Source organism: Papio anubis, chromosome X (genome assembly GCF_008728515.1).
Source record: "Papio anubis isolate 15944 chromosome X, Panubis1.0, whole genome shotgun sequence".
Lineage (NCBI taxonomy): Eukaryota > Metazoa > Chordata > Mammalia > Primates > Cercopithecidae > Papio > Papio anubis.
Window position 1 is genome coordinate 137,018,895 of NC_044996.1, and position 26,006 is coordinate 137,044,900.

Genomic DNA, 26,006 nt, shown 5'->3' on the forward strand with positions numbered 1-26,006 from the left:
TCAATTTCCAGGGCACCACTTTCCTAACAAATGCAAACTACTCTTTTCAGGGGAACTTCAGGGGAACTCTTACAGTGATTCAGTTAATAATAATCAATAACTAATAATAATTATTATTAAGTATTGATCATTATTAATCACAATCAATAATTATAGATTCTTGATTAATAATACTATTTATCACTGATAGTTATTAATACCAAATAGCAAATCAATTATAAATTATTATTAATAATTATTGATAGTGATACTACTAATAAAATATATTAATAATAATAATCAATAAAAATAACTTGATAATCAATGCCAGCACAGAGGAAATACAGCTCATCATATTCTCCAACCACTTCCAATTCACCAGTCTGGGATTGCTTGAAGCTTAGATGGAGCCTGTTGTCCTCTATAATGACATTAACAGCACCTCTTCACTCTCAAGGAGAGCCTGTTAAATTTTAAGCTTAGGAGATTTTAGCGAGAACTCCCTAAGATCATACCCAGTTTTCAGAATGGTTACGTTGTTTTTCTGGAGAGACATCTAAAATGTTCACGAGGTTCTCAAGAGAGTCTACGGGCCCAACAAGATTGAAGACCACTATTTTAGACAGTGGACCCTTCTCCACTCCAAGGCCAACTCCTTCATTCTCTCATTTAGACTCTCACTCCTACATACTCAAACTTTCGTGTTTCCACTCAAGTCCTTCAGCCTACATCTATGTTCAAGTCCAAATCTTCATCTGTAAAATATTTTCCCTTTAGCAACCACGCTACCTTCCTTCTGTTCTTCCTGGCTCTACTTTCTCAGACTCTAATTACTTTTCTACAAATTACCATCTGTCTTTTGTTCCTTGCACTACAGCAAGACCCTGATGATGTCTAATGCAGTGTACACATTCTAACTCTGATATAAACTCTGTGTGTGTGTGCATGACTTGGTATCATTTGGATAGCAATTTATGGCAGAAACATCCTCTGGTCTGACTCTGAGTCTTTTTACGATTGATAACTGAAACTATTACTTGAAGTTCTCCCTTCCTTTGGACTTGATGACATCATTCTTCACTTTTTCTTTTCCTGTCTCAGGGTCTTCCTTCTCAACCTGTTCTGTGGCTTCTTCTCTCCATGCAGCAATTCACATTATAAATAATATTGAAAGAATGAATGGATGGGGATCGGTTTTGATGAGACGCTGCTCCAAGCTTGGCTCTGCCTCTGACTGGCTGCCTGACTTTGAGCGCCTTCCTGGGCCTGTCTGCATTCAGTCTCCTTGCAATATCATGGGGAGACTGAGATGATAACATATTGACTGTCCAGCACAGAATAGATGCTCAATAAATTAGTTGATCTTTCTCCCTGCAGGCAAATATTGTTTCTCTTAATGACACCCAGTGTTTTGATGACCATCGTGATGTTGCAAACTCTTAAACACATCTCTGTTTGAGGTCTCTTTACAACTGGAGACTTATTTTTCCCTTTGCTTATCAGGCATCTACATCTGAACCTCCCATGGGCACCTCAAAGGTCACAACTGTGGGTAGCCCTATACCTGCCCTCTGAGACTTCCTTTTACAGTCTCTCCAGCTACCCACTCTTCCGAATCAGCCACCTCGAAGTCATTCTGTAAACTTTCCATTTGGTGGCTAAACCCTTCTCACATGTAATTGGTAAAGAACTCCTTTTGATTTGACCTTCCTCTTTGCTTTCAGATCTCCACTTCCACAGACACTACTACAGTCCAGACCTCCACTGTTTCCATGTGAGAGTGAACATTGATCTATATGGTCTCCCAGCTTCTAGTCTCCCAGCCTCTAGTCTCATCCTGCTTCATCTGACAGTTCCCACTGCTGCAGAAAGTAGCAGTTGCCAATATCATGGGGGGAATTGATATAACACATTGAATATCCAGCACAGAATAGATGCTTAAGAAGTTAGTTCATCTTTCTCCCTGTAGATGAATATTGTTTCCCTTATTGACACCCAGCATTTTGATGACCATCGTGATGTGGCAAACCTCCTAGAAGATGTCGCATCACTTTCCTAGACAGCGCCTCTTTACTTCTCTCCCACGTGTAAAATCTTTCAGTTACTCTCCATTATCTAGAGCAAGGTTGCTCACCCTAGCACTGTTGACATTCGGGACAGAGTCTTTGCTGTAGGGACTTTGTACAGTGTAGGATGCTTAGTGGATCCCTGGTCTCCACCTGCCAGATGCCAGTAGCCTGCCGCCTCCCCAGTTGTAACAGAAAAATATAGACCTTACCAAATATCCCAGGGAGGGAGCACAGAGTTGCCCCTGATTGAGAACCGCTGATCTGCAAAAATAAAATCTATATTACCTCTTGGCTTATAATATACTTCAAGATATTGTACCCAAATATCTTCAACTTTATCTCCTAAAACTATAACTCACACACACCCTGAAATCTCTTATAGTTCTACAAAAAAATTACTCTTTCCAAATATACCCCACCTTTTATGACTCCCAGAATAAAGTGCCCTATTTTTCTACTTTTTGTCCCCATTTTCTACTGGAATACCTTTTTGTCCTTATCCTTCCAAACTAATCTCAGATGATTTCTCCTGTTGTAAAGTCTTCCCTATCGACATTATAAATAATTTGTCCTTCTTCCTTATGGATCCTCCATCACTTGCCATCTATTATAGGACTTGTCACTATAATTTCTTCCTTTCACAAGTGTATTTTACCCTGACCACTACTACCACCTACTTACAACTTTTTGAGTTTAGAAAAGAGATTCTATCTACTTAGTATGTAGTACAATGCCCAACACATACTAGGAGTCTTGACAGCTATTAGATAGATGAATAAGGGAATGACTGAATGAGTGAATGAATGACGTCACATCCTTCTCTCCCTGGCATGGAAATATGTTGCATGTTCTGCAGGCAGAGTGAGTTGCTGGCCTCATGTCAAGGGGGAATCCCCCTTTAAGAATCGAATCTGAGCTGCTATTCCTGAAACTTCCTGAAATCTCATCTGTTCCTGAAACTTGTTCTATTGAGACTTGAGTTTCAACTTGATGTTAGAGAAAGTTGTTAAAATTTATTTTATTTTTTTATTCATTGATGGTTGCATCTCTAATGTCCCAGTCATAAAAGTAATCTTATATTTAACAAATCTCACTTAGAAACATTTTGCATGGGGCTCTGCTTAGCATCTTGATATAAAATTTATACCTAAGTCTATTTTGGCAAACACCAAATTAAACTTGTAAGTATAAAGGAAATAAGAGTGTCCTTGACCTCCCAAGGCTTAGATGATCAGCAGTTTTTAAATGACATTCCTTGAAAGTGAACTTTGATTTTTTAAGAACTGGGCATGAGGCTGTAATCAAAGGCACTGAAGATATTTAGATGATTTAGAAAAGCACAAGCTGATCTACCATCATTCAGCTTGCAGGATACCTTTATCTTCTGTAAGTAGTATGAAACACCTTTGTTTTTGTATTGATTCTATTCCTTTGGAACATTATAGGTTTTGTCTTGTTATGTTGCCTATAGTCAAAAGAAACGATTATGGAATTTACAATTATAGGAAGCAGGTCATTAAAGGGGGCCGGGTTGGTTTTATTAAGGATCTGCTTTATTTCTATTGGAACAATTTTATGCACACAACAGCATATCAAATAGAATGCACCAGAGGATAATTTTAGGAACTTAGTTCAAAAGCCCTCTCAGGATTTTGCATACATTTTAAATAATACTCAGCTAAACACATAATCACATGTTTCTCATATATTTTCAAAAATCCCATATGGTTAGAAATTGCTGCCAGATTTTCCTGTTTTGATAAACAGAATGACATTTAATCAAACAGTCCTGAAAAATACCTTCTTTCTTGACTTTATACTCAGGCAAATTAATAAAGTCCCCATTTCAGATGATGAAATGACACATTTCCTGCCCCTATTCTGGTTTTCTGCCTCAAACGTCTTCCTGGAGAGACTCCATGTATGTCAGCCTTCTCAAGGATTTAAGAGTATTAAACCAAGGGTAGATGGTAGCTAGTGTTCTTTGATCTTACTGCACTCGTCGTTATTCATTTTATTCTTCTTTTATTTCTTTCTTTTTTTATATATATGGGGGTCTCACTATGTTGGCCAGGTTGGTCTTGAACTCCTGGCCTCAAGCAATCCTCCCACCTCAGCCTCCAAAGTTTTAGGATTACAGGTGTGAGTCACCACACCTGACCTGGTTGGTATTGATTTTTAAAAAGTAATTTGTTACTTGTTGTCCATGAAACTTGGTGTGTTCTAAATAGGTTGTTTGTTTCACTACATGACGTTCCATATATTTATAATCAATTCCAATTAATAGGAATTCCAATAGAATGGCTGAAACAAATTGAGTAGAACAATTACTAACCCCTTTAGACATTATTATGTTAGGTTGAAATATTTTCTACACTGGCTCTATCTATGGGTCATTGCATCTGGCTATTTAGATCACAAGGAAATGTAATTGAACTAAAAATCTTAGTCACTGAGAAACGGGCTGTTTTTGTTTTGCTTGGCTTTTTACCTCTTGGCTGGTTCCTCATCTTTGAGGTTTGCTCTGACAGCTCTGAAGCTTGGGCAATATACAACAATATAGGCAAAGTAAGGAAACAATTAGGTTGTATGATATTAATACATTCTCATCCTGAAAAGCACAGTTTTAAAATATTCTTATTGTTTCCCCTGTCCTCTGCTCATTTGACAGTTACTACAAGCAGCTTTGGGCAGAGGGGGAGAGAAGTGCATATGTTGTCACCTGCCGCTCTGCTGCTTCCATAGCCCATGTTAGGAATGAGCATGGTGTAGATTAAGTACAACTACACAATAGTCATCAATTCCCAATGTTATCAATACATTAGAAAAGGGCTTTGATTTCCAATTAAGTACTGAATAATTGAAAGAAAAATGTGTTGTTGCAGGTTGTTGAGAAACACCTCTACCTCCATTTACCCTTTTATTAAGAAACAGGGATAAAAAATATTGTGATATCAGGATATCTAGAATTTGGAAGATATGGAATCATCCTGCTGAGTCCAAGGGCAATCCAGAAAATAAGCTGTGATTCAGACTCTGGTGTGCCCTGTAGATGCCATGGGTCATCCAGGAGCCTTGTTACCTGAATGATGAGGAGCCACCTGGGAGGAATTCATTCTAAGGTTAAAAAAAAATGTCATCCTGGCATAGTGACTTTGCCCCAGTTCAAAAGCCCGGGTTGTTGAAGAGGAGCTGGATTTTAGGAATGGTGTGTTTACAATGAGTGCTGTGTTTCCCAGATTTTCCATCCATAAGGATCTGAACATTTTAGGAAGAGAGAGACAGAACTCTAAGAGCTGAATGAGCCACTCACTGAGAGTGCAGTAGTAGCTCAGCAGGTCTGTGTTGTCCAAACCCTGCACTTTCCAAAGAAAGGTCTGTTCTTTGACAGCCTTCCAGGAGATAACCTCTAAGCCCTTGGAATATCCTGCCTGATCATAATGTGTTTGTTTACCTGGAGCTTTGAGTCATGCTAGATAGTTAATGCTGATGATTTATAGTGGGGGCTTTGGGCCACCTGGTATCAGTCTTGACCTCTGGAGGGGCTGGCGACTAAGTTCGGTCATGCAGACAGTCTGCCATGCCTTCATGCTCCCAAAACCACACCGGATGTCAGGCTTGGGGGAGCTCCCTGGGCAGCAATAGTCTGTGCAGATTTCCTCACATCACTGCTGGAAGAATTAGACATCATTTGGTTCCATTTTCCAGCTGCAGAAAAACTGTAATGTTGGGGAGAAATTAATAATTGAGCTTAAATCAAAAGGAAGAACCTTGATTGTCTAGATTTTGTAGAATTTTTTTTAAATGTTGAGGGAAGAAGGGAAAACCAACTACGTAGAAAAGGGAGCCTTTATTATGAACACACAACTATTTAAAACAAGTGAAGTAATACCCATGTAGAATAAAAGTAAAGAAAAAAGAAACAATTCAGATAATCATCACATAAGAATTTTATTTTATTTATTTTATTTTATTTTATTTGACAGAGTCTCGCTGTGTCGCCCAGGCTGGAGGGCCGTGATGCGATCTCGGCTCACTGCAACCTCGCCTCCTGGGTTCAAACGATTCTCACGCCTCAGCCACCCAAGTATCTGAGATTACAGGCATGGTCCCACCTAATTTTTTTTGTAATTTTGGTAGAGACGGAGTTTCACCATGTTGGCCAGGGTGGTCTCGAACTCCTGGCCTCCAATGATCTGCCCGTCTCAGCCTCCCAAGGTGCTGAGATTACAGGCATGAGCCACTGCACCCAGCATCTGACTGCATTGCTGAATTCAAAATATCTGAATATGTTATACAGAAAATTGTTTTGAAAGCCTAATGAAAATTAATAACGAAATAGAATGTTCTACTTACAGTCATTGTTGACTTAATAATTTGTTTTGCAATGTGACAAAATAGATCTATATTGTTCATCGTGTCAAAAATATTTATGTGCAGAACTGTATTTTAAAACAAGCAAGTACAAAAGAGAAATAAATTAAAGTCCGCGAATATTTTATTACCTCTCAAAATAGCCTGACTTGAAAAGACCATCACTCCATGGCCAATGGATCTACTTGATTCTGAAATAACCGAGAGTGGGGTGTATCTGTTACTGTCAGCAGGCCAACCTTACAGCAACAAGAAGAAAGGTGACAACTTGAGGGTCATCCCTGGGATTTCTATAGCCAACTTAAGTGGAAAGAACTAGCAGGAAACTAGTTGACTTTTTTTGAAGAAAGAAATGACAAGAGTTTCTCAATCAGTACCTTTTAGTCGTCATTTCTTGGAAACAACTATACATCATACAGTTGATGCCTTTAAAAACACGACTTTGGGTCTGGGCTTAGTGGCTCACACCTGTAATCCCAGCACTTTGGGAGGCTGAGGCAGGTGGATCACTTCGATGTCAGGAGTTCGACACCAGCTTGGCCAACATGACGAAACCCCGTCTCTACTAAAAATACAAAAATTAGCCGGGAATGGTGGCACGCACCTGTAATCCCAGCTCCTTGGGAGGCTAAGGTGGGAGAATCACTTGAATCCGGGAGATGGAGGTTGCAGTGAGCCAAGATCGTGCCACTGCACTCCAGCCTAGGCGACAGAGAGAGACTCCGTCTCAAAAAACAAACAAACAAGCAAGCAAAAAAAATATAAAAGCACAATCCATTGATAAAAAGGGTACAGCTGGGCATGTTGGAAACACACAGGGCATGGGAGGGAGCCTGGGCTCCACCTGCAAGGCGAAGGCCATTCCAGGCAAAGGGGCAGGGGTGGCTGGAAAGAGCTCAGGGGCGAGGTCCTAGGCCCCACCCACTTGGCCTCCATCCCGAGTCCCTGCGTGCCTCTGCAGGAGGAGGAGCTAAAAGGTTCTGGGAACAGAGGCCCCAAAGAGCCCCCCCTACCCCAGTCCACAGCAACCATGCCCGGCCCCTTAGGCAGTGGGGAGAGCGTGCCAGCAGGTGGCGTGGCCCCACACGATCCTTCACCCGCATGCGCGCTGAACTGACCAATCAGCAAGGAGCGTGGGTAGCCAGGCCAGCTGCTCTCACGAGAACTGAGGACCCATTTTTGTAAGAAAGCCTCGTGGTGCCAGTGTCTGTAGATTCTGTGAGGAAGCAGCATCAGGGATCTCTCAGGTGAAGCGTTAGCGGTGGGGAGGCGGGAAGGTGAGCACGAGGCCCTCTGGGAACCAGGGTGTGAAGCGCTGAGCGGCCGGCTGACCTGTGAAGAAATGGCCCTGGCATCGTCGCCTGGGGCCTGGGTCAGGGCGAGACCCTGAGGGTGGGATGGGATGGATGAGGGCAGGGAGGGAGCTGGAGACAGGTGATCCCCAGGGCAGGAGGTGTCAGAGGGCTTGTGGCGTGTGTGCAGGGTGGAGGGGTCGAAAACAAAAGGAAATCGAAATCAGAAAAATCGAAAAAAGGAAATAAGAAAAAGAAAATCATGAAAAGAAAATCAAAATAAATCATAAATAAATCTCGAAACAAAGAGATAAAGAAACAAAGGAAAAAGGAAAAATAAAATCCCTATAAAGGAAATAAAAATCACAACAAAACGAACTAAAGAAAGAGAAAGAAACAGAGAAAAAAGAGAATAAACAAAAGTATTAATAAAGTTTCAAATCAATGAATCCATAACAAGACAATTTCCTAAATTCATTTTTTAAGCAGGCACCATCGAATATTGAAAGGTAAAACAAATCCATAAAACCAAATCGGGAACACAGGGCAGGAGCCTGTGTCCCAAGGACACTGCAAGGGTCCTGCAGGGGCCATTCAGGTGTGCGAGACAGCTGTGAGTTCTGCAGCCAGCCCCAGGGACAGGCTGGACGGGCCAGGAAGGATAGAAGGGGACACTGACATCTTCTCCGTCCCCTCCTGCTCCGACAGGACACGCGGGGTGGGCCATCCCCACCCTTTCTTGAACTCGCAATCCCAATGGCTCTCCTTTCACATGTCCTGTCTCCTTAGCCTACTTAGTTTGACTTTGCACTCAACCAGGTTCAGGGGTCGCCTCTAACTTCCCAGGACAGCCAACCATGGAGCCCGTGGGCAGGAAGCGCAGCAAGAGGGCTGCCAAGGTTCAGTTGGAGGCTCAAGTTATGGCCGCCCCCGTGAAGGAGCATGCAGGTAAACACAGCCCAAGGGGCCACGAAAGAAGGTGCACGCCCAAGGAGACGATCTGTCTGCTCTCTGCGCGGGGGGCACACGGGCAGCCCGAGACCCCTGGCCCCTTCGTGGCTTTGGAGTCCACCATGCATGTGCTAAGAGGCCCCAGGTTTTCAAAGCAGGATCGAGGGCCTAAGGCTTCCCGTGGGAGGCTCCCCCTCATAGCAGGGTTACAGATGCTCTCAGAGCAGCTCTTCTCCATGAGTGTGGTCCTAACATCCAAGGGGTCTGACCTGTGAGCGTTGTTTACTGGGACTTGAACCCGAAGGGCTTCCAAAAATGCCTCCGTAAAATGGCCAGGGGCCCAGTGATTCCATGCATAGCTCTGCTTTAAAGCTTTAATTGGTAGAGAGCCAAAAAAGTCCACAAATGGTACCTTTCTCCACGAAAAATGTCTACAACAGCATTTTCCTCTAAAAAAGATTTGTCTTTTAAATTTTAATGCAGGAAAGGATCCAGTCAATGATGAACATGAGGAAAGAGACCCTTTTACAGAAACAAGGGAGAAAGATGTAACTGATGAGCATGGGGAAAGAGAACCTTTTGCTGAAAGAGATGAGCACATGGGGTAAAGTGTTTAAGTCACTTTTGCCTGTCGGATAAAGTATTTTGGGAAAAGTCAGCTTCGGATCATGTCATCACTGTTCTATTCTATGCAGAACATTTCACATAAGACATTTCTTCCCAACAAACATGGCATTTTGTGTAGCATTATGTTAAAATTTTGATGTAACTTTTTTTTTTTTTTTTACAGGATTCATACCATGAAGCTAGAATATATTGCAGGTATGTTTTAGGAGCTATTCGTAGTTTTTGAAAATTATTTTCAACCATACGAATGTTACAGTAGGTTATATGAATTAGTGGATGACAAGACTGTCTTACACGCCTTCTTCTCATATATAGCGTTTAACATACGTATTTAATGTAATGTGTTTAATAAATTTTCATACTTACCTTTTTGATTGTTGATGTGGAATGTGAGAATGCTTCTAACAATGGTGAAATGAGAGGGATGGCTTTTCTTTCATACACGTGGAAATTTAATTATTTGGGGAATATTAGAGGACACTGGAGGAGAAACAGCTGTATTCGTTTCTTTTAGTGTACACAGATTAAGTATATAAGTTTTTTTATCTTTTATTTTAGGTTTGAGGGTACATGTGCAGGTTTGTTATATAGATAATTGCATGTCACAGGGGTTTGGTATACAGATTATTTTGTCACCCAGGTTGTAAGCGTGGCACCTGGTGGGTGGTTTTCATCATCACCCTCCTACCCTCTGCCCTCAAGTAGGCCCAGGTATCTGTTGTTCCCCTCTTCCTGTCCGTATGTACTCAGAGTTTTTAATATGAGTTTTTATGTTCCTAATTTAGCTATTCTATTGTCACAGCATTCTGATTTTGTTTTCTTTAAAGCACAAGAGAAAATCGAATTATCTAAAATGATGATATTCTATTATTATTCCAGTAATAAACTGTGTACTAGAAAAAGAAAGACAAGTTTTCTACCCAGTGAGAAACATGTAACTGGATCCAAAAACTCATACATTTTGTATTGCCATGTGAACTGTTATTTGCACTGACTGTTATAGGACCATATTTTCAAAAAAAATTGAGAAAATTTCTGTAAAGACGACAGAGACAATACTCATATTTTTAAAAAGCTCAATTCAGTTTTCAGCTCTTCTATAGCGATAATTCATACAAGCAGTATATTTGGAAAGCTTTGCTCTGCTTAGTGACTAAGTGCTGGTTTTGTGAGCTGCCTAACTGAGCATTATAGATGGAGACTGTAAAAAGTCTCCATTATATAATGGAGACTCCTTATAGATGGAGACTTGTATTATGGTGCAGATCTTTTATGATTGCTGAAAACTATCTTTAGCAATTGATGGTAGATCTCTAATGTGAAACCATGTTTAGGAAAGCATTCCTTGTAGTATTACAGTTTTCTGAAACACAACACTATGGATAAAAATATCATATAAAAAGCTCCAAGAAAATATTTCAAAAGTGTTTTTGAATGTATTTCTTTACTTAAGCCTAAATTTTTACACCCATGGACGATGCTTCTTTTATTAAAATACAGTTAATAGCATCAATCACTAGATTGCTTAAAAAATGCTTTTCTTATTGTGTATTATTTCTACCCTTTTGATGGTCTTATTAAATAAGATACTTTTTTGTATGTTTTGCATAATGAATTGTGACAGTATTTCATGGAAACATGTCCTTTAAATTACAAGACATTTTATAAATGTAGAAATTAGAGTCTGTGTTTGTAACCCTTTCTGCACATTTAAAAAATAGAAACTTTTAATTATTTGCTTTTTTTCATCATCCATCAATTAAGTGATTTGCAGTTATACCAATTGGAATTAGAGTGCTAATATTAATACCTAAAAGGTTTTACAGAAAACAAATGAGTAAATCTTGCTTTTTGAAGTGATCTTTGCATTTTACAATGTAAATGTCCTTCCGATATTGCTGAACCATCATGTCTCACATTGATTTCAATGTATGCGAAGAAACTACTTTTCAGCATTAACTTTTAATGCATTTTCATTTACTACCTAGCTAACATTAAAGAGGACCTTGCTGCAAAAAGAAAAATGATAAAAATAGATAAAGCCGCTTATAGGAAAACCAAGAACACAATTGAACGTGCTTTGAGAAAAAAACAACTAAAAAGGTATGATTGTTGGCTTTTTTGCATAATGATATTTATTATCATTTCTTTGTATTTGTTGGTGCAAATAATTTCAAAAACTATCCTGTACATATTGGTGTCTCTAGGGAACAACGTATTTTACTTGATTGTTCCCTAAGCAGGTAAGTTTCTTTAGTTTTATAACCTCAGTTTAACAGAATTGAGAGATACTACCTAGAAGCCAATGAAGATAACCCCTTTTTGCCTTCCAGATAAAAATAGTCTTCCTGTAAAATTAATTTTTATCCTTTCTAGAAATACGGCAGCTGCATGTAAGATAAATGTCTTCAACGTTTAGTCTGTAGATCCTTAACAATATTAAGTTATATGGAAAGGGACAACCTTATGTTGTAAATAAGTTATCTATTTTAGTTAAATTGTTTTCACTATTCCCTTTAGAAAATCACCGTGCCAATGTGGAGAAATAGTTAAGTGAAGCATTTCTTTTGGGAAATCTTACGGGATGAATGGCTGTTATATTCTTGAACTTGCTTATGAGAACCCATATGTTGTTTAGTTTGAGAAAATGAAAAGTAAACTGCTGTTAGAGAAAATGATTGTTTCTGGGAAATTTATAGTGCTGTAAACCCTCCTTTGTCTTCAGCATGTGAATAATGTGAGATAGCTGCTCTAGTAGTCAGTTAGGAAGGAATCCTTTCAGAATGAGTAACTCATTTCACCTTTTCCCAAAAAGATTTCAGCTGCTATTACTCCCTTGCTACTTTATAGTATAAATTATGTCAAGTCTGTTTTAGTTTGAATAGGATTAATTTTTCATCTCTCTATGACATATGACAGTGTTACATATTATGTGTTACAGGCAGAAACGTGATTATAGACATACTCGGAAGTTGCTGAATGTCCTTAAAGAATACATCGCAGACAAGCAGAAAGATGATGAGGAAGCAGAAGCAGCAGCAGCAGCAGCAGCAGCAGAAGTAATAGTAGTAGAAGAACAAGAGGAGGAGGAGAAGGAGGAGGAGGAGGAGAAAGAAGAAGGAGAAGGAGAAGAAACAGAAGAAGAAGTAATTGTTGGTATCAGGCTTAGCTTTATGATTAACCTATTGTATCAGTGTCTCAGGGAGTAATTGTTCGTGCAGAAATCCAGCAAAGAAGGAAGAGAGCATGAGCCCAGAGAGGGGGGCCCGTTAGTGGACTCATGTACCAGGGGAATATAATTGCCATGAAGCATTTGTGGTCCAACTGAGGTCAGCATCATAGCGATTAAGAAGTCAAAGTGAGCCCAGTTGGCATATTTGTGCAAAAGCAGCTGTAGGGTTGGAATTTCCTGGGTTGGGGTGTAGCCAAGCACATTGATAGAGGAAGAGTTGGGCAGGGAATAGACGCAGGGATGGGGATATGATGACTGGCTGTGGAATTTCAGCTGGAACTGAGTTACCTGAGCACATGGGGGTGGGCAATGGGCAGTGAAAAGTGTTCCATTCAGTGGGTGTCATATCCCAACAGACTCCTGAGCTGTAGTACTGAAGTGAGTGACCTACAGTGGCAGGAAGGTAGTGGCTGTATGTTGGGAAGATGGAGAAACAGCTGAGTGCAGTGGTCAAGGGCTGGGGCACTGCAGCCCCACTGCTTGTGATTCAACTCCAGCTTGACCATTGCTAGCTCAGGAACCACGGGCAAACTATTTATCTCTGTGCCGAAATTTCCTTGTCTACAAAAGGAGACATGGTAAGAGTACCTATGTCAGAGTTATTTGGAGGATTGAAGGGTTCCTGTGTAATGGGTTTATTTAAGTTTTTCAGGATGTGATCTGACCCATGATTGCTCTTTATCATTGCTATTATTAATATTACGTAGGTGTTGCAGTCATTGGGAATGACAAAATCTAGGGGATGACTGTATAAGTGAGTGCCATGTAGAGGAGAGGAGAACACTGTTGTTGGAGATTAGGTCAAGGTGCAGAAAGGCCATCATTTTTGTAAGGTTCATCTATGTGCATACTGAAATGACCAAGATTTAATACCAGTTTAAAATCTTAGTAAGAAAGAATGTTTCTTAGTTAATTTCTGTATAAATCTTACCCATCTGTAGTCAACAAATTATAGGAAGGGTCATCATATACTCTACATTTGAAATCAAGAATTAAGACATATGTGTTGAATATGTATGTAGAAGAAAGAAAATTCCTTACTCAATGACTGATGAAAAAGGTCATTATATCATTTTAGCATATGAGTGGTGAACACAGTTCTTTAAAATTGGTCATAAACGTTGTTTAAAAGAAAGTGTTAAGAAATATAGATTTAAAGAGTATTCCTGTAAAGCTAATGCAGAATTATGTTTTGTAAGTATTAAAAGTTACCCAATTTTCATCACTACTTTTTTGTACTTCTAGAAAGCATTTCAAGAAAAACAGAAGAGGTGTCAACAACATACAAGTGTTAGGAGAGGGGGGCTGAAAGAGGTGAAGCCGCTACGTGAGCAATTCATAAAGGTCTGTTCTATTTGGTAACATAATACATTATAAAATACACCACGTGCATAATAGAAGAAAGTCTTCTTGTTTCTGAATGTATGGAAAGACATTTTGGTTATACATTTTAAATTACTTACCATTTTCACTTTGAATGTATTGTTCCAAATTTAACATAATTGGTAAATGTGTTTTTAGGATTCATGAATAGTTTTGTGGGAGTTACTTAGAACAGGAAAAGGTAAATTGGAAATTTTACCTGGAAATATACATCTTGTGTATAAAATTGACATTTTATTAACACATTGACCCATTTATGCCAGAGGCTGCACGTTTTTTGTGTGTGAAAAATCAGACCTTGGCGATGATCTTGAGTGGTAGGATATACATGACTCCCACAAGGTTAGCATTCCAATAATGGAACACTAGGCATAAATGAGTTTTAATGATTTTATTTTCAGTTTTCAGGACGTCAGTGACAAATCTATGGTGGAAGGCAAGAAGACCATAAATCCTTTCTGGGTGTCTTTTTTACTTGTGATGTTTCAAGAGTTTTAAATAGGAAGTAGGCAAGTGTAACTACTGAGTGTCTCTTTTATTTCCTGCTATAATATAGGAGTGTTTTATGGCATATTCACTCACAAAATTATCAGTAATGGTTTTACATGACAATTTGTAATAATAAGGGATGGTTCAGATGTATAACAGAATGGGAAAGCCAGCAGATTATTAACACGTTGTGAATTGTGAATTATCTGCTGTCGTATAGCACATTAGCAAGTTGTCATCGGACAATCACTTCTTCATGTAGATGTATATTATTTAGGTAATAGTGGAATTCTTTTCTGGGAAATAAGGTATTCTTTTTAATAACCTTGTGAAAATACATGTTCATATGTCACTCTTCTACACTAACTGAGATGTGTTAAATAAACTGAGAAAAGAGTTTGAAAATAACATTTTCAAGCAACTTGAGAATGATCTAACAGTTATTTAAATAGAAGTCACAAGTAGAGAACATGCTGCTATAATGTTCCCCAGAAACCATTTATTAATTGGTATGAACATGAAACTAGAAGTTTTCCTGTCAGTGTTAATGCTGCATGTTACCACTTAAGGTAGGAACTTTGCTATCATCTTGGACTCTTCTGAGTCCCTTATCCTTCCCATACAGTTACCATGAGGCAAGTTTTACCTCTGTAATGGCCCTTAAATTTCTTTTTTTAAAATTCCCACTGCAGCTGCCCTAGTTCAAGACCTCATTCTTCCTTACTTGTACTATTAAACTCTTTTCTGAGTTCTCTCTTCTCTTCTGAGCCATCCTTCATTGATCGGCAATATTACCTTCCTGCAACCCTCCCCTTCCTAAAATGCTTCCTAACCCTTCGCTCTTCCCAGCCTGTCAGTGGTGCTCCGTCTCAGTTCTTAGATGTTCAGAGACTCCCCACTTTACGTGACCCCTCTTAGGCTTGTTCTGCCGCCCTCTGTCTTTGCTCCTGCCTATCCAGGTTGACAGCTTTCCCTGAAGGAATTCACTGTTACGCTCATGCTTTACTCATGCTCTTCCCTCACAATGCTTTAAAAAATTTTTTTGACCAATTTAAACCTTTTGCCAACTAAGTCAACATCAGTCTCCATTTTTGGCTACACGTCTGAGTGAGTTGCCCTTCCATAGCATTACACAATTTTTGTATTAATTTTTTTGTTTGTGCATTTGCTCATGTCACAGGATTATGGAAGAGATTATGCTTACATTTTTTACATCTTCCTCAGCATTAACATACAACATTTTAGGGAGTAGGAACTGTTGAACTATTTGTTGAGGGAATAGTGTATGTTTCAAACATAGTTACGTTTTCTCTAACTTGATGAGGTCTTATCACCGACCATTTTATCCCTTCAGTGGAAACCACGTTACGTAGACTATTGCTGATAATCCTGCTGAAAAAATATATTTCATGATATAAGCCTGCCTATCTTTTTCTGTCTTTGCTCCATCTTGACCTTAAGATGCTCATCAACCCATTTTATTCAAGCAAAGTACATGACAGTTGGACCTGCTAAAATAATATGTCACTGAAATCTGGCATTAAAAAATTTAAGTGGGTATTTGGAGCTCCATGTATTGATTATAGTTTTCTTCACTTTGAAATAAATAACCAGCATCCTTTGAATATTAAAAGTTGTTTCCTTTTGACATCTGATTAACCCTGTTTAAAACATGAGGTGTAAAGTGGTGGTTTGTCAGTGAACTAGACTTTTTCTTTTAGGCTACCAAGGACTGTAAAGACAATTATTGCATCATTTCTTCCGATGAAGGAAGTGAACTTGATAACTAGCCGTGTTTTTAAATAAACTCGTGTCAGAACTGTAAGTAGTGCATATTTAAATATTAAAAACTCAGGATTGATATAAGGACTGGAATATTTTATTTGCAGAAATGTGTATCACAGTTACTTAAATTTTTTTTGAAACAGCTTTTGGAAGAGTTGACACTTAGTTGTCTCTTCAACCTCTGTTATTCTGATGACTGAAGAAAGAACTTGAACCTATGTTATATGATACAAGCACAACTTGAGCTACAGTAAACTACATGACAGTGTTTTGATAATTCTTGTATAAATCAGTATAGCTCCTCTGTCATTTGTCTGTTAAATGCCAGACCTTGTTTCTATGATCTGTTGAATGAATCCTAGACACTTCTGTGAGAAAGCAGGGATTGCATAGTTATGTACACGGTCAATTAAATTTTAACATTAAAGATGATTTAGATTTCAGTTCGCCTCTGTGGATCTGTATCAGTTCCAAAAATGTAGAAAGCACGGGCATAGAAAAGTACATTTTTCTTTAGTGAAAGAAGACAAAACCTGCCGGGTGTGGTGGCTCATGCCTGTAATCCCAGCACTTTGGGAGGCCAAGGGGAGTGGATCACTTGAGGTCAGGAATTTGAGACCAGCCTGGCCAACATGGTGAAACCCCATCTCTACTAAAAATACAAAAATTGGCCAGGCATGGTGGCATGCACCTGTAGTCCCAGCTACTCAGGAGGCTGAGGCAGGAGGATCGCTTGAACCCTGGAGTTGGAGGTTGCAGTGAGCCAAGACTGTGCCACTGCACTCCAGCCTGGGCGACAAGAGCAAGACTCTTTCTCAGAAAACAAGAAGACGATGACAAAAGCTATCCTATCTATGCATTCTTTTGTATTTACTCATTAGGATAAAGAGGCAATTCCAATGAAAGTAGGAATTCAAAAAATAGATACATTCTATGGCCTTATCAAAATTATTAAAAATACCTTAACATTTGTGTTCTTGAAAAAATTAAACTACTATAAATAATTAAGGCAACTGAGCAAGATATATTAATATCAGTGTCGAGCCACTGCTTTGTGGGCATGTCATTTCCACAGACATCAAAATGCCATGTAGTTTGTTTTGGTCCATCATTCAATGATACCTCCCCTTAGCACTGAATGAAAGTATTTCGTTAACATTTATGTATGCTTACAATTATTTCACATCTGTGGCAAGGTGAATTATGTAGAGTGCTTTGTTTATTCAGTTTAATATTCATGGATTATGTGGAAGTTTAAGTCTACCTGCATCTAAAAACTTGAATGATGAATTCACCTACCTTTCCTTTTCTTAATGTGCAATTTTCACATGTAACAACATATAACAACATATAACATGTTTAAAAAGATATTTTTGCATGCAAAAACATGTTTAAAAGATGCACACGTTTTTGCATGTAAAAGGAATTTTACGTGTAACAACATGTAAAAAAATGTTCATTTGGAAACACTTTATTTAGTAAATACGAAATTCAGAATATATTTGGAGTAAGTCAGTTAAATGTATTCTTTTGCTGAGTTTCTGAAATTCCATTCATGAATTGTTCAAAACACAATACCCTCATTGGGAGAACAGGAGCGACTTCCTCTCATTTTTCCTTGTGCTTTTTATTTTAATTGGCCCCTATATACCACTCTTAACCTTTTCTAGGTTTTCCAAGTTTAAGAAAAAAAGCAAGTTCATTCAGATTCTGTTTTTCTGCCTATAATCACTTATACAGGAATAAGTTAGTCCCTGTGAGGAGCATTTAATTCCTAAAGTTTGCATTTTTGTAAAGAACTTTCCTTTTACCCAAAGCGTGTGTTGGTAGTACTAAGTACTCCTAAGTACTACTTTAAGTTTCTAAGAAGATCCTTATTTGAGATTTCTTTCAGTAGTTACAGAGGCAAAATAAGCACTGCAGAGGTTCATGTGCGAGTTCTGTTGTACATACTGGGCTATCTGACTATTTCTTCTATAGTGGATGGATGAGAAAGAAGCCAAAATGTACTTAGTGATGGAACAGTTGATATTTATACCACCCCTTACTATCAAGTGAGTAACTGTGTACTTGAAGTCACATTTTTTTTTTTTTTTTTTTAGAGATATTGTCTCACTCTGGCCGAGCCAGAGTGCAGTAGTGGTGTGATCATAGCTCACTGCAACCTTGACATTTTGGGTTCAAGCGATCCTCCCACCTCAGCCTTCAGAGTGTCTGGTAACACAGGTGTGCACACCACGCCCAACTAAAATATATATTCTTTTGAGAGATGCAGTCTCCCTGTGTTGCCCAGGCCAATCTCAAATTCCTGGCTTCAAGTGATATTTCCACCTCAGCCTCCCAAATTGCTGGGATTACAGGCGTGAGCCACCGAGCCTGGCTGCATTATCTCACTTTTATATGGAATCTAAAACAGCTGAACTCACAGAAACAGAGAATAGAATGATGGTTACCAGGAGCTGGGGGAGGTGGAAGGTTGGGGAGATGTTGGCCAAAGGGTACAAGATTTCAGTTAGACAGGAGGAATAAGTTCAAGAGCTCTATTGTAAAACATGGTGACAACAGATAATGATAATACTGGATTTTTAAAGATTGCTAAGAGGGTAGATTTTAAGAGTTCTCACCACAAAGAAAATTATACTTAGGTGAAGTAATGCAAATGTCAACTAGCTTGACGTAGCTATTTCACAATATATACATATTTCAAAGCAACCTGTTGTAGATGGTATATATCATTTACTTTTGTCAATTAAAATAAGTTTCTGAAATGTTTGGAATTAAACATAAAAACAAACATTTATTACCCTGCAGTTCTGTAGTTTCAATGTAAAGTCTGGACTGAGTGCCTTTGGGTTAACATTCAAGATGGCAGTGGGGCAGTGTCCCTTCTGGGGGTTGTAGGGGAGGAGCTGTTTGCTTATGTTTTTCAGATTCTGAAAGCTCCTATCATTCCTTATCTCATGGCCTCTTTCTTCATCTTAAAAGCCAGTATTTTGGGGGGTCAGAGCCTTCTCATGTGGCTGTCTGGTTCCTTTCTCCTGCCTCTCACACTTAGAAAGACCCTTGGGATTCCACTGGACTCCCCTAGAGATAACCCAGGATAATATCCATGTTGCAGGTCAGCTGATTGGTACCTGTCATTAGCACCTTCCAGTTCATTTCCTCTCTTGCCTTGTCGTCTCACACGTTCACAGGTTCCAGGGATGAGTTCCTGGACATCTTTGGAGGGTACTTATTTCGCATACCAAATACACCCTTTCTTTAAATGCACCTCACCTTTAAAATAGCATTGTTTTAGGTGGGCACAGTAGCTCATGCCTGCAATCCAGCGCTTTGGGAGGCAGAGGTGGGAGAATCACTTGAGGCCAGGAGTTTGAGACCACCCTGGCCAATATAGCAAGATCTCGTCTCTACAAAATAATTTTTTAAATGGCACCATTATAAAGAGGGAGGTAGGATGGATTCCATCTTCTTCTCAGCCCTTGTCCAAAGGTGTTGACTTGCATAAGCCGAGAAGCTACAGTGACAATAAAAAGCTCATCCTTGCTACCCCCAAGGAGAAACACCAGCTCCCATAAGCAAGCGACATGAGTGTAAGTCTTTGTGTATGTGTCCGTGTGCTGGGGAAGGGGTTCATTGAGTTAATGGAGGCTTTGAGGTCTGTACTGTCTGCCACCTGGCTGCAAATTGTATGCGATGGCTAAAGTGATCCTCTCACTTCAGGCCTCCCGAGTACCTGGGAATACAGGCGTGTGCTACCATGCTGGCTAATTTTTTTGTATGTGTTTTCTAGAGACGTGGTCTCAGTGTGTTGCCCAGACTGGTCTTGAACTCCTGGCCTCAAGTGATCCTCCTGCCTCAACTTCCCAAAGTGCTGGGATTACAGACATGGGCCACTGCATCCAGCTGACCTATACGCTTTCTATTTTATTTTATTTTATTTTATTTATTGTTTTATTTTTTATTTATTTTATGACAGAGTCTCGCTCTATCATCCAGGCTGGAGGCCAGTGGTGTAATCATAGATCACTGCAACCTCTGCCCGCTGGCCTCAAGTCATCCTCCCATCTCAGACTCCCGAGTAGCTTGGACCACAGGCATGCATCACCATGCCCAGGTAATTTTTGTATATTTAGTAGAGAAGGAGTTTTGCCATGTTGAAATAGACTCTCTTTATATATAAAACATATGACTGTCTATTCTTGAGTACAGATTAAAAACATCATTTTTTATTATTTGAATTTGTAAGAGTTTTATGTATAAATAGAAAAGATGCTTATGATAAAATTAATTTATTGTAATTAAAATTAAAATTATCACATAATTAATGTATTAATATATTTGCTTAACAAAATGTTAATATTCTCTTTAAATATCATTACTAACACATAATCCACAAAATCCTACCTTGGATGTTATTACATAGTTTAGAAGTTTTATTGCATGTCATAATCTTTGTAGCTCCATAAACGAATTTTAACAACTCCTCTAAGCACAGGAGAAGATAATATGCATCATTCCCCTTACCTTACAGCTAATAAATAGTTGATCATTTCAGAAATCAGGCATTTGAAACTGTGTGAACATGAACCATTCATCATTACAGATGGTCCTGATCACATAGATACATGATATCCAGCAATTGCAACTTACAAAGTGTTATCAGTCCAAGATCTGATAGATGACTCATTTTCCAATATTTTCAAGTTGCAGCCCCATGTTTTCATACATGTCATTTCATACATGTCATTTCTGATTTACCATTAAGCATGTTCTGGTAAATTGTTTCTCTCGACTGCTCATGCAGTGTTTTGAACTGGTGCCATAGTAGATTTATTTTCTTCCCTTCAGTATAGACAGATACATGTGCTTATTTCTAAACCTCATCAGCTACCACTAAGGACCAGGAAGCAAAATCTAAGTGAGTGACAGCAGTTTTAAGTTATTCTTTGATTGGCTTTTGGAGTGAGTTTGATGCAATCTCCTTGGTTTTCTAGCCGGGGACATTTGGCCAAGTTATCTGTCCTCAGCCATTCCCCTTTGGGCTGTAATACTGTTTTGGCAAACACAGAAACACTAATGTAGATAGCTCACACTTACAGTTTCCAGAATTTTTTTTCATACAAGGAAGTTTTAAAATGTATAAATCTCTTTTTTCCTAAATTCACAAGGTTGAATAATATACCACATATACATTTTAATACATATTGTAAATATTTGCATATAAATATGTACAATATATAATTAATGTAAACCATTTTATATTTCCTTGCATTTCTTAAAATCAAAGCCAAATCGAAACATTTTAGGTACAATGATATAATTTACTGATAAAAGAAAATTACTTCCCATTCTTCTATAAATTTATAGAGCCTGGAATTTTTATCAAATAAGCTTTGGATACCTTATAGAACTAGCATAGTCCTTTTTAAAAATAAGCTATTATTCTTAGTAGAGACAGGGTCTCACTATGTTGCCCAGGCTAGTTTCCAAGTCCTGGCTCAAGTGATTGTCCCACCTCGGCCTCCCAAAGTGCTAGGATTACAAGCAATGAGCCACCATGCCTGGCCTAGCATACTCCTTTACTAAAAGGAAAAAAAAAAAAGGCCATTAAAAATATTTGCTGAGATACTGAGTGAATGGATGGATTACAAAATGAATTAACCAATGAAGTGGTGTCTGAATTTTGGAGAAATTCTTTTTTTTTTTTTTTTTTTAGGAACATTAGTTAAAATGTACTAAACAGCTCCAGGCAACATCTCCAGAATGATAGACATTGCCCCAGGGACATACATGAAAAATGTATATATATATAGCATATATACAGCTTTCTTGATTAGTGTATTCACTTTACGTTGTACTTTTTTTTTCAACAAATAGCTATAAAAGCCTGGTTATAATACAATTTCTATAGGCACTAAAACAAACAAATTGCCGCATCTCTATTTGTGTTCAGAATTTGAAAGTTGTTATTTTGGGGTCATTTTAAACCATGTTTCCATCTCTTTTTCTGAATTTGACTTCGTAATGCTTTTTTATTTTTTTAAATTTATTTTTATTTGTTTTAATTTTATTTTCATGGGTTATTGAGGAGCAGGTGGTGTTTGATCACATGAGTAAGTTCTTTAGTGGTGATTTGTGAGATTTTGGTGCACCCATCACCCGAGCAGTATACACTCAACCAATTTGTAGTCTTTTATCCCTCACTCCCTTCTCACTCTTTCCCCGAGTCCACAAAGTCCATTGCGTCATTCTTATGCCTTTGCATCCTCATAGCTTAGCTCCCACTTAGGAGTGAGAACATAACGATGTTTGGTTTTCAATTCCTGAGTTACTTCACTTAGAATAATAGTCTCCAGTCTCATCCAGGTCACTAGGAAAGCCATTAATTCATTCCTTTTTATGACTGCATAGTTTTTTATCTCATATATATGATAAATATATATTTGATATATATTTGATAAATCTGATATATATGATAAATATATATGAAAAATATGATCTATATTACAGTTTCTTTATCCACTCATTGACTAATGGGCATTTGGGTTGGTTCCATGTTTTTGCAATTGAGAATTGTGCTGCTGCAAACATGCTCGTGCAAGTATCTTTTTCGTATAATGACTTCTTTTCCTCTGGGTAGATACCCGTAGTGGGATTGCTGGATCAAATGGTAGTTCTGACATCCTCCCACCGCCCGCGCACCTCCACGCCGCAGTCCCAGCTCTGCGGCTCACCCTCTGCTGCGCTAGGCTCCCGCGGGTGCTCGGCCCGGTCCCCCTCCGCCTCCTCCCTGGCGGCCCTAGTCCTAGTCCTCCTGCTGCCCCTGGAGCTGAGCCTGGCAAATGCCCTTGCACCTGGGACTCCTGCTCAGAATCTCCCCGAGAATCACATCGACCTCCCTGGCCCAGCACTGTGGTCGCCTCAGGCCAGCCACCACCGCCAGCGCGGCCCAGGCAAGAAGGAGTGGGGCTCACGCCTGCCCAGGGAGGCCCAGGATGGGGCTGTGGTCACCGCCACCAGGCAGGCTTCCAGGTTGCCAGGGTCTGAGGGGCCGCTGCCTGAGCAGAGTCCTGTAGGCCTGCTGCGGGTGAAGGACCTGCTCCTGGGGCTCGAGTTGCCCTACCCCAAGAAGCAGAATCGGTCTCCAGGGTGGGAGAGGGCCAGGAAACGCAGCAGGGAGCACAAGAGACGCAGGGACAGGCTGAGGCTGCACCGAGGCCGAGCCTTGGTCCGAGGTCCCAGCTCCCTGATGAAGGCGGAGCTCTCTGAAGCCAAGGAGCTGGATGCGGCCATGGAGCAATCTTCCGCCAGTCGGTCCCCCACCATGCTCTTCCTCACCACCTTTGAGGCAGCATCTGCCACAGAAGAGTCCCTGATCCTGCCCATCACCTCCCTGCGGCCCCAGGCACAGCGCAGGCCTGACGGGGAGGTGATACCCACGTTGGACATGGCCTTGTTCGACTGGACCGATTATGAAGACTTAAAACCTGATGGTGGGCCCTCTGCAAAGAAGAAAGAAAAACCAGGGTAAACTCTCCAGTGACAGTAACGAAACATCATCAGCCGAAGCGGAACCGTGCGACCATCACCAAGACTGCCTGGCAGGGCTGCGCTGCTATGCCAGATTCCACCGGAACCCCACGTCACACAGAGGAAGGGGCGCTGCCTGGAGACCGAGACGGCCAAAGGCGACCAGGGATCCTTCATCAACGTCTAGCCGCTCCGCGGGACTGGGGGTGAGCCCGGGAGGTTTGCACAAGATTTGTTTATAACTAGCAGTGGGAGATTAAGTGGGGGACCAGATGGCCGAGGCTGTAGGCTCAGGCCCAGGACTCTCAACCCCGGGAGGGGAGCTAAGGTAAGCGAGCTGGGTGGGTGCCCAGGAGCCGGCCGGCATCACCTGTGCACTCACAGTCCGGACCCAGTCAGCCCGGTGTCCAGCAATCCGCGATGGCAATACCGAGATTGCCCCCTACTGTCCGACTGCAGCACTACAACAGCTTCAAGTTCAAAACCAAGAGGCTTTTTTGAGAGTGGAAAAGAAATGTAAACTTCCCGAAAGAAGGTCCACGGGCTGGAGATAAATATGGAACACTTCCTATGGAGCAGGCACTATGCTCAGGGCTGGACTACCTTATCTCATTTAATTATCACAACGACCTTTTCAAGTAGGCATTATCGCCATGCGACAGATAAGGACCCTGAGGCACGCTGGACTGATTTGGCTTGCCCAGAATCCCAGGTCAATGCTCTTCAAAACTTAACATGCCAACAATCCCCTGGCGGTCTAGCTAAAATTGTACATCTGACTCAGTGGACTCTGCTCTTAACAAACTCCCCGGGCATGCGATGCTGCTGGCCCAGGGACCCCACCGAGAGGTCCGGGGAAGTACATGGCAGAGCAAGGACCTGAACCTGGGCCAAGGCTGTCCAGCTCCAAGATCCACGTTCCTGCCTCTCCACTACCAAAAACTTCTTCTAGATTCTCCAAGGCTTTTGGCAAGAGAGGCTTGCACCCTGGTATTACCTTTCTCTGTGGCTGGAATAACTTCACTGTTCTCTGCCTTCCCTGGACAACGGTGTATCATGTTTAAAAACAAAACAAAATGCAAAAATAACCAAAAAAATGCTAGTTCTACTTTTAGTTCTTCAAGGAATCTCCACACTGTAATGCTCTTTTAAAATATGTGCTTTTGATTTCTTGCTTGTATATTTTTGTATTTGGAAATTGATTTAGAAAGTATATATAATCCATAGAGACCCCAGCCCATTTTTAATGATTCATGTTACAAACCCTCCAATAGCTTCCTGTGGGTTCGGCATGGCAGGAAGTACAGGTGAAAGAAGACAAATAAGACAGAACTGGTATTCTGGAACTTGAGAAAATGAAGAACGCTGGCAATCACAATGCAGTGTGAGAAGTGTTATGAGAAATGCATTTGCGGGACCCCTCGGGGCACATGTCTGTCTCCTAGTGCAGCCCAGGAGGTATTGTCATGGAAGGCATCCCTCTTAAATCATCTCCCAGAGGATGGCATCTGATGAGGTAGGACGCATATTCCAGGCAAAGGAAGCAAATGCACTGGGTTATTAAAGTATTGCAAATAACTCCTGCACACTTCTGGGACAAGTATAAATTGGTACAAATCCTCCTAGGAGAAATATTTGGTAACATCTTCCAATATTAAAATGTATTAATGATCAGATATGGGACCCAGCTCTCCCAGCTGTTCCATTTTTGAGAACGCTTCCTGCAGAGACACTTGCACCTGGGTGATGTGGCAGATGCACCGTTTTGTTCATGGCAGCCCTAGCCTTCGCACAGAGTTGCAAACACCCTGGATCTTCCTCAGGAGAGGAAGGATTCAATAAAATACTGTGTGGTCAAATGGTGGGAATGCCACGACAGTCAAATGATAAGAAAGACTTTCTGAGATATGATGTTAGGTGAAAAAAGTGGGTTGTAAATGGATGTGTACGATATACTATATATTATGTGAATAAGGGAAAATACATTTATGCCTTTACTTATTTCTTGTAAATGTATAAAGTCATATCAACGTGTATGTAAGAAGCTGACAAAAATATTTGTCTCTTGTGTGTGGTGCTGTTATATGGGACTAGATACAGGACTCATTGGGGTGAAGGATGAGAGGGAGAGAGTGGTCTAAGAAACAGCTACAGACCTTCTCCAAGCTTCCGCAGTCATCAACTTGTGGCCAATTCCATTTCATCCCAACTCCTAGACATTTTTGCTTGCCCCAGAGTAGAATATCTTGTGTACACACACACACACACACACACACACACACATATATGTAT

At 40.2% G+C, this 26,006-nt stretch overlaps 1 protein-coding gene and 1 pseudogene across 1 annotated transcript; both read left to right on the forward strand.

Moving 5' to 3' along the window:
• Window positions 1–6,597: 6,597 nt before the first annotated feature.
• FAM9A (family with sequence similarity 9 member A) lies at window positions 6,598–16,760 on the forward strand. The gene is made up of 9 exons (XM_031660605.1): window positions 6,598–6,682; window positions 8,534–8,662; window positions 9,149–9,269; window positions 9,456–9,487; window positions 11,281–11,395; window positions 12,234–12,444; window positions 13,770–13,868; window positions 16,118–16,217; window positions 16,325–16,760. Exons 1-8 carry the CDS (start codon window positions 6,598–6,600, stop codon window positions 16,184–16,186), a joined length of 861 nt encoding a protein of 286 aa, XP_031516465.1. The 3' UTR covers window positions 16,187–16,217; window positions 16,325–16,760.
• A 5,929-nt stretch (window positions 16,761–22,689) lies between these two features.
• Window positions 22,690–25,715, forward strand: LOC101010598 (annotated as a pseudogene).
• Window positions 25,716–26,006: the final 291 nt, after the last annotated feature.

Excerpts from the sequence above, each read along its gene's own strand:
- FAM9A (XM_031660605.1), top strand. The coding sequence starts at position 6,598 with ATGGATCTACTTGATTCTGAAATAACCGAGAGTGGGGTGTATCTGTTA. Across the intron at positions 11,396-12,233 it reads AGAAAAAAACAACTAAAAAG|GCAGAAACGTGATTATAGAC; the intron begins GTATGATTGTTG and ends TATGTGTTACAG. Across the intron at positions 13,869-16,117 it reads TACGTGAGCAATTCATAAAG|GCTACCAAGGACTGTAAAGA; the intron begins GTCTGTTCTATT and ends TTTTTCTTTTAG.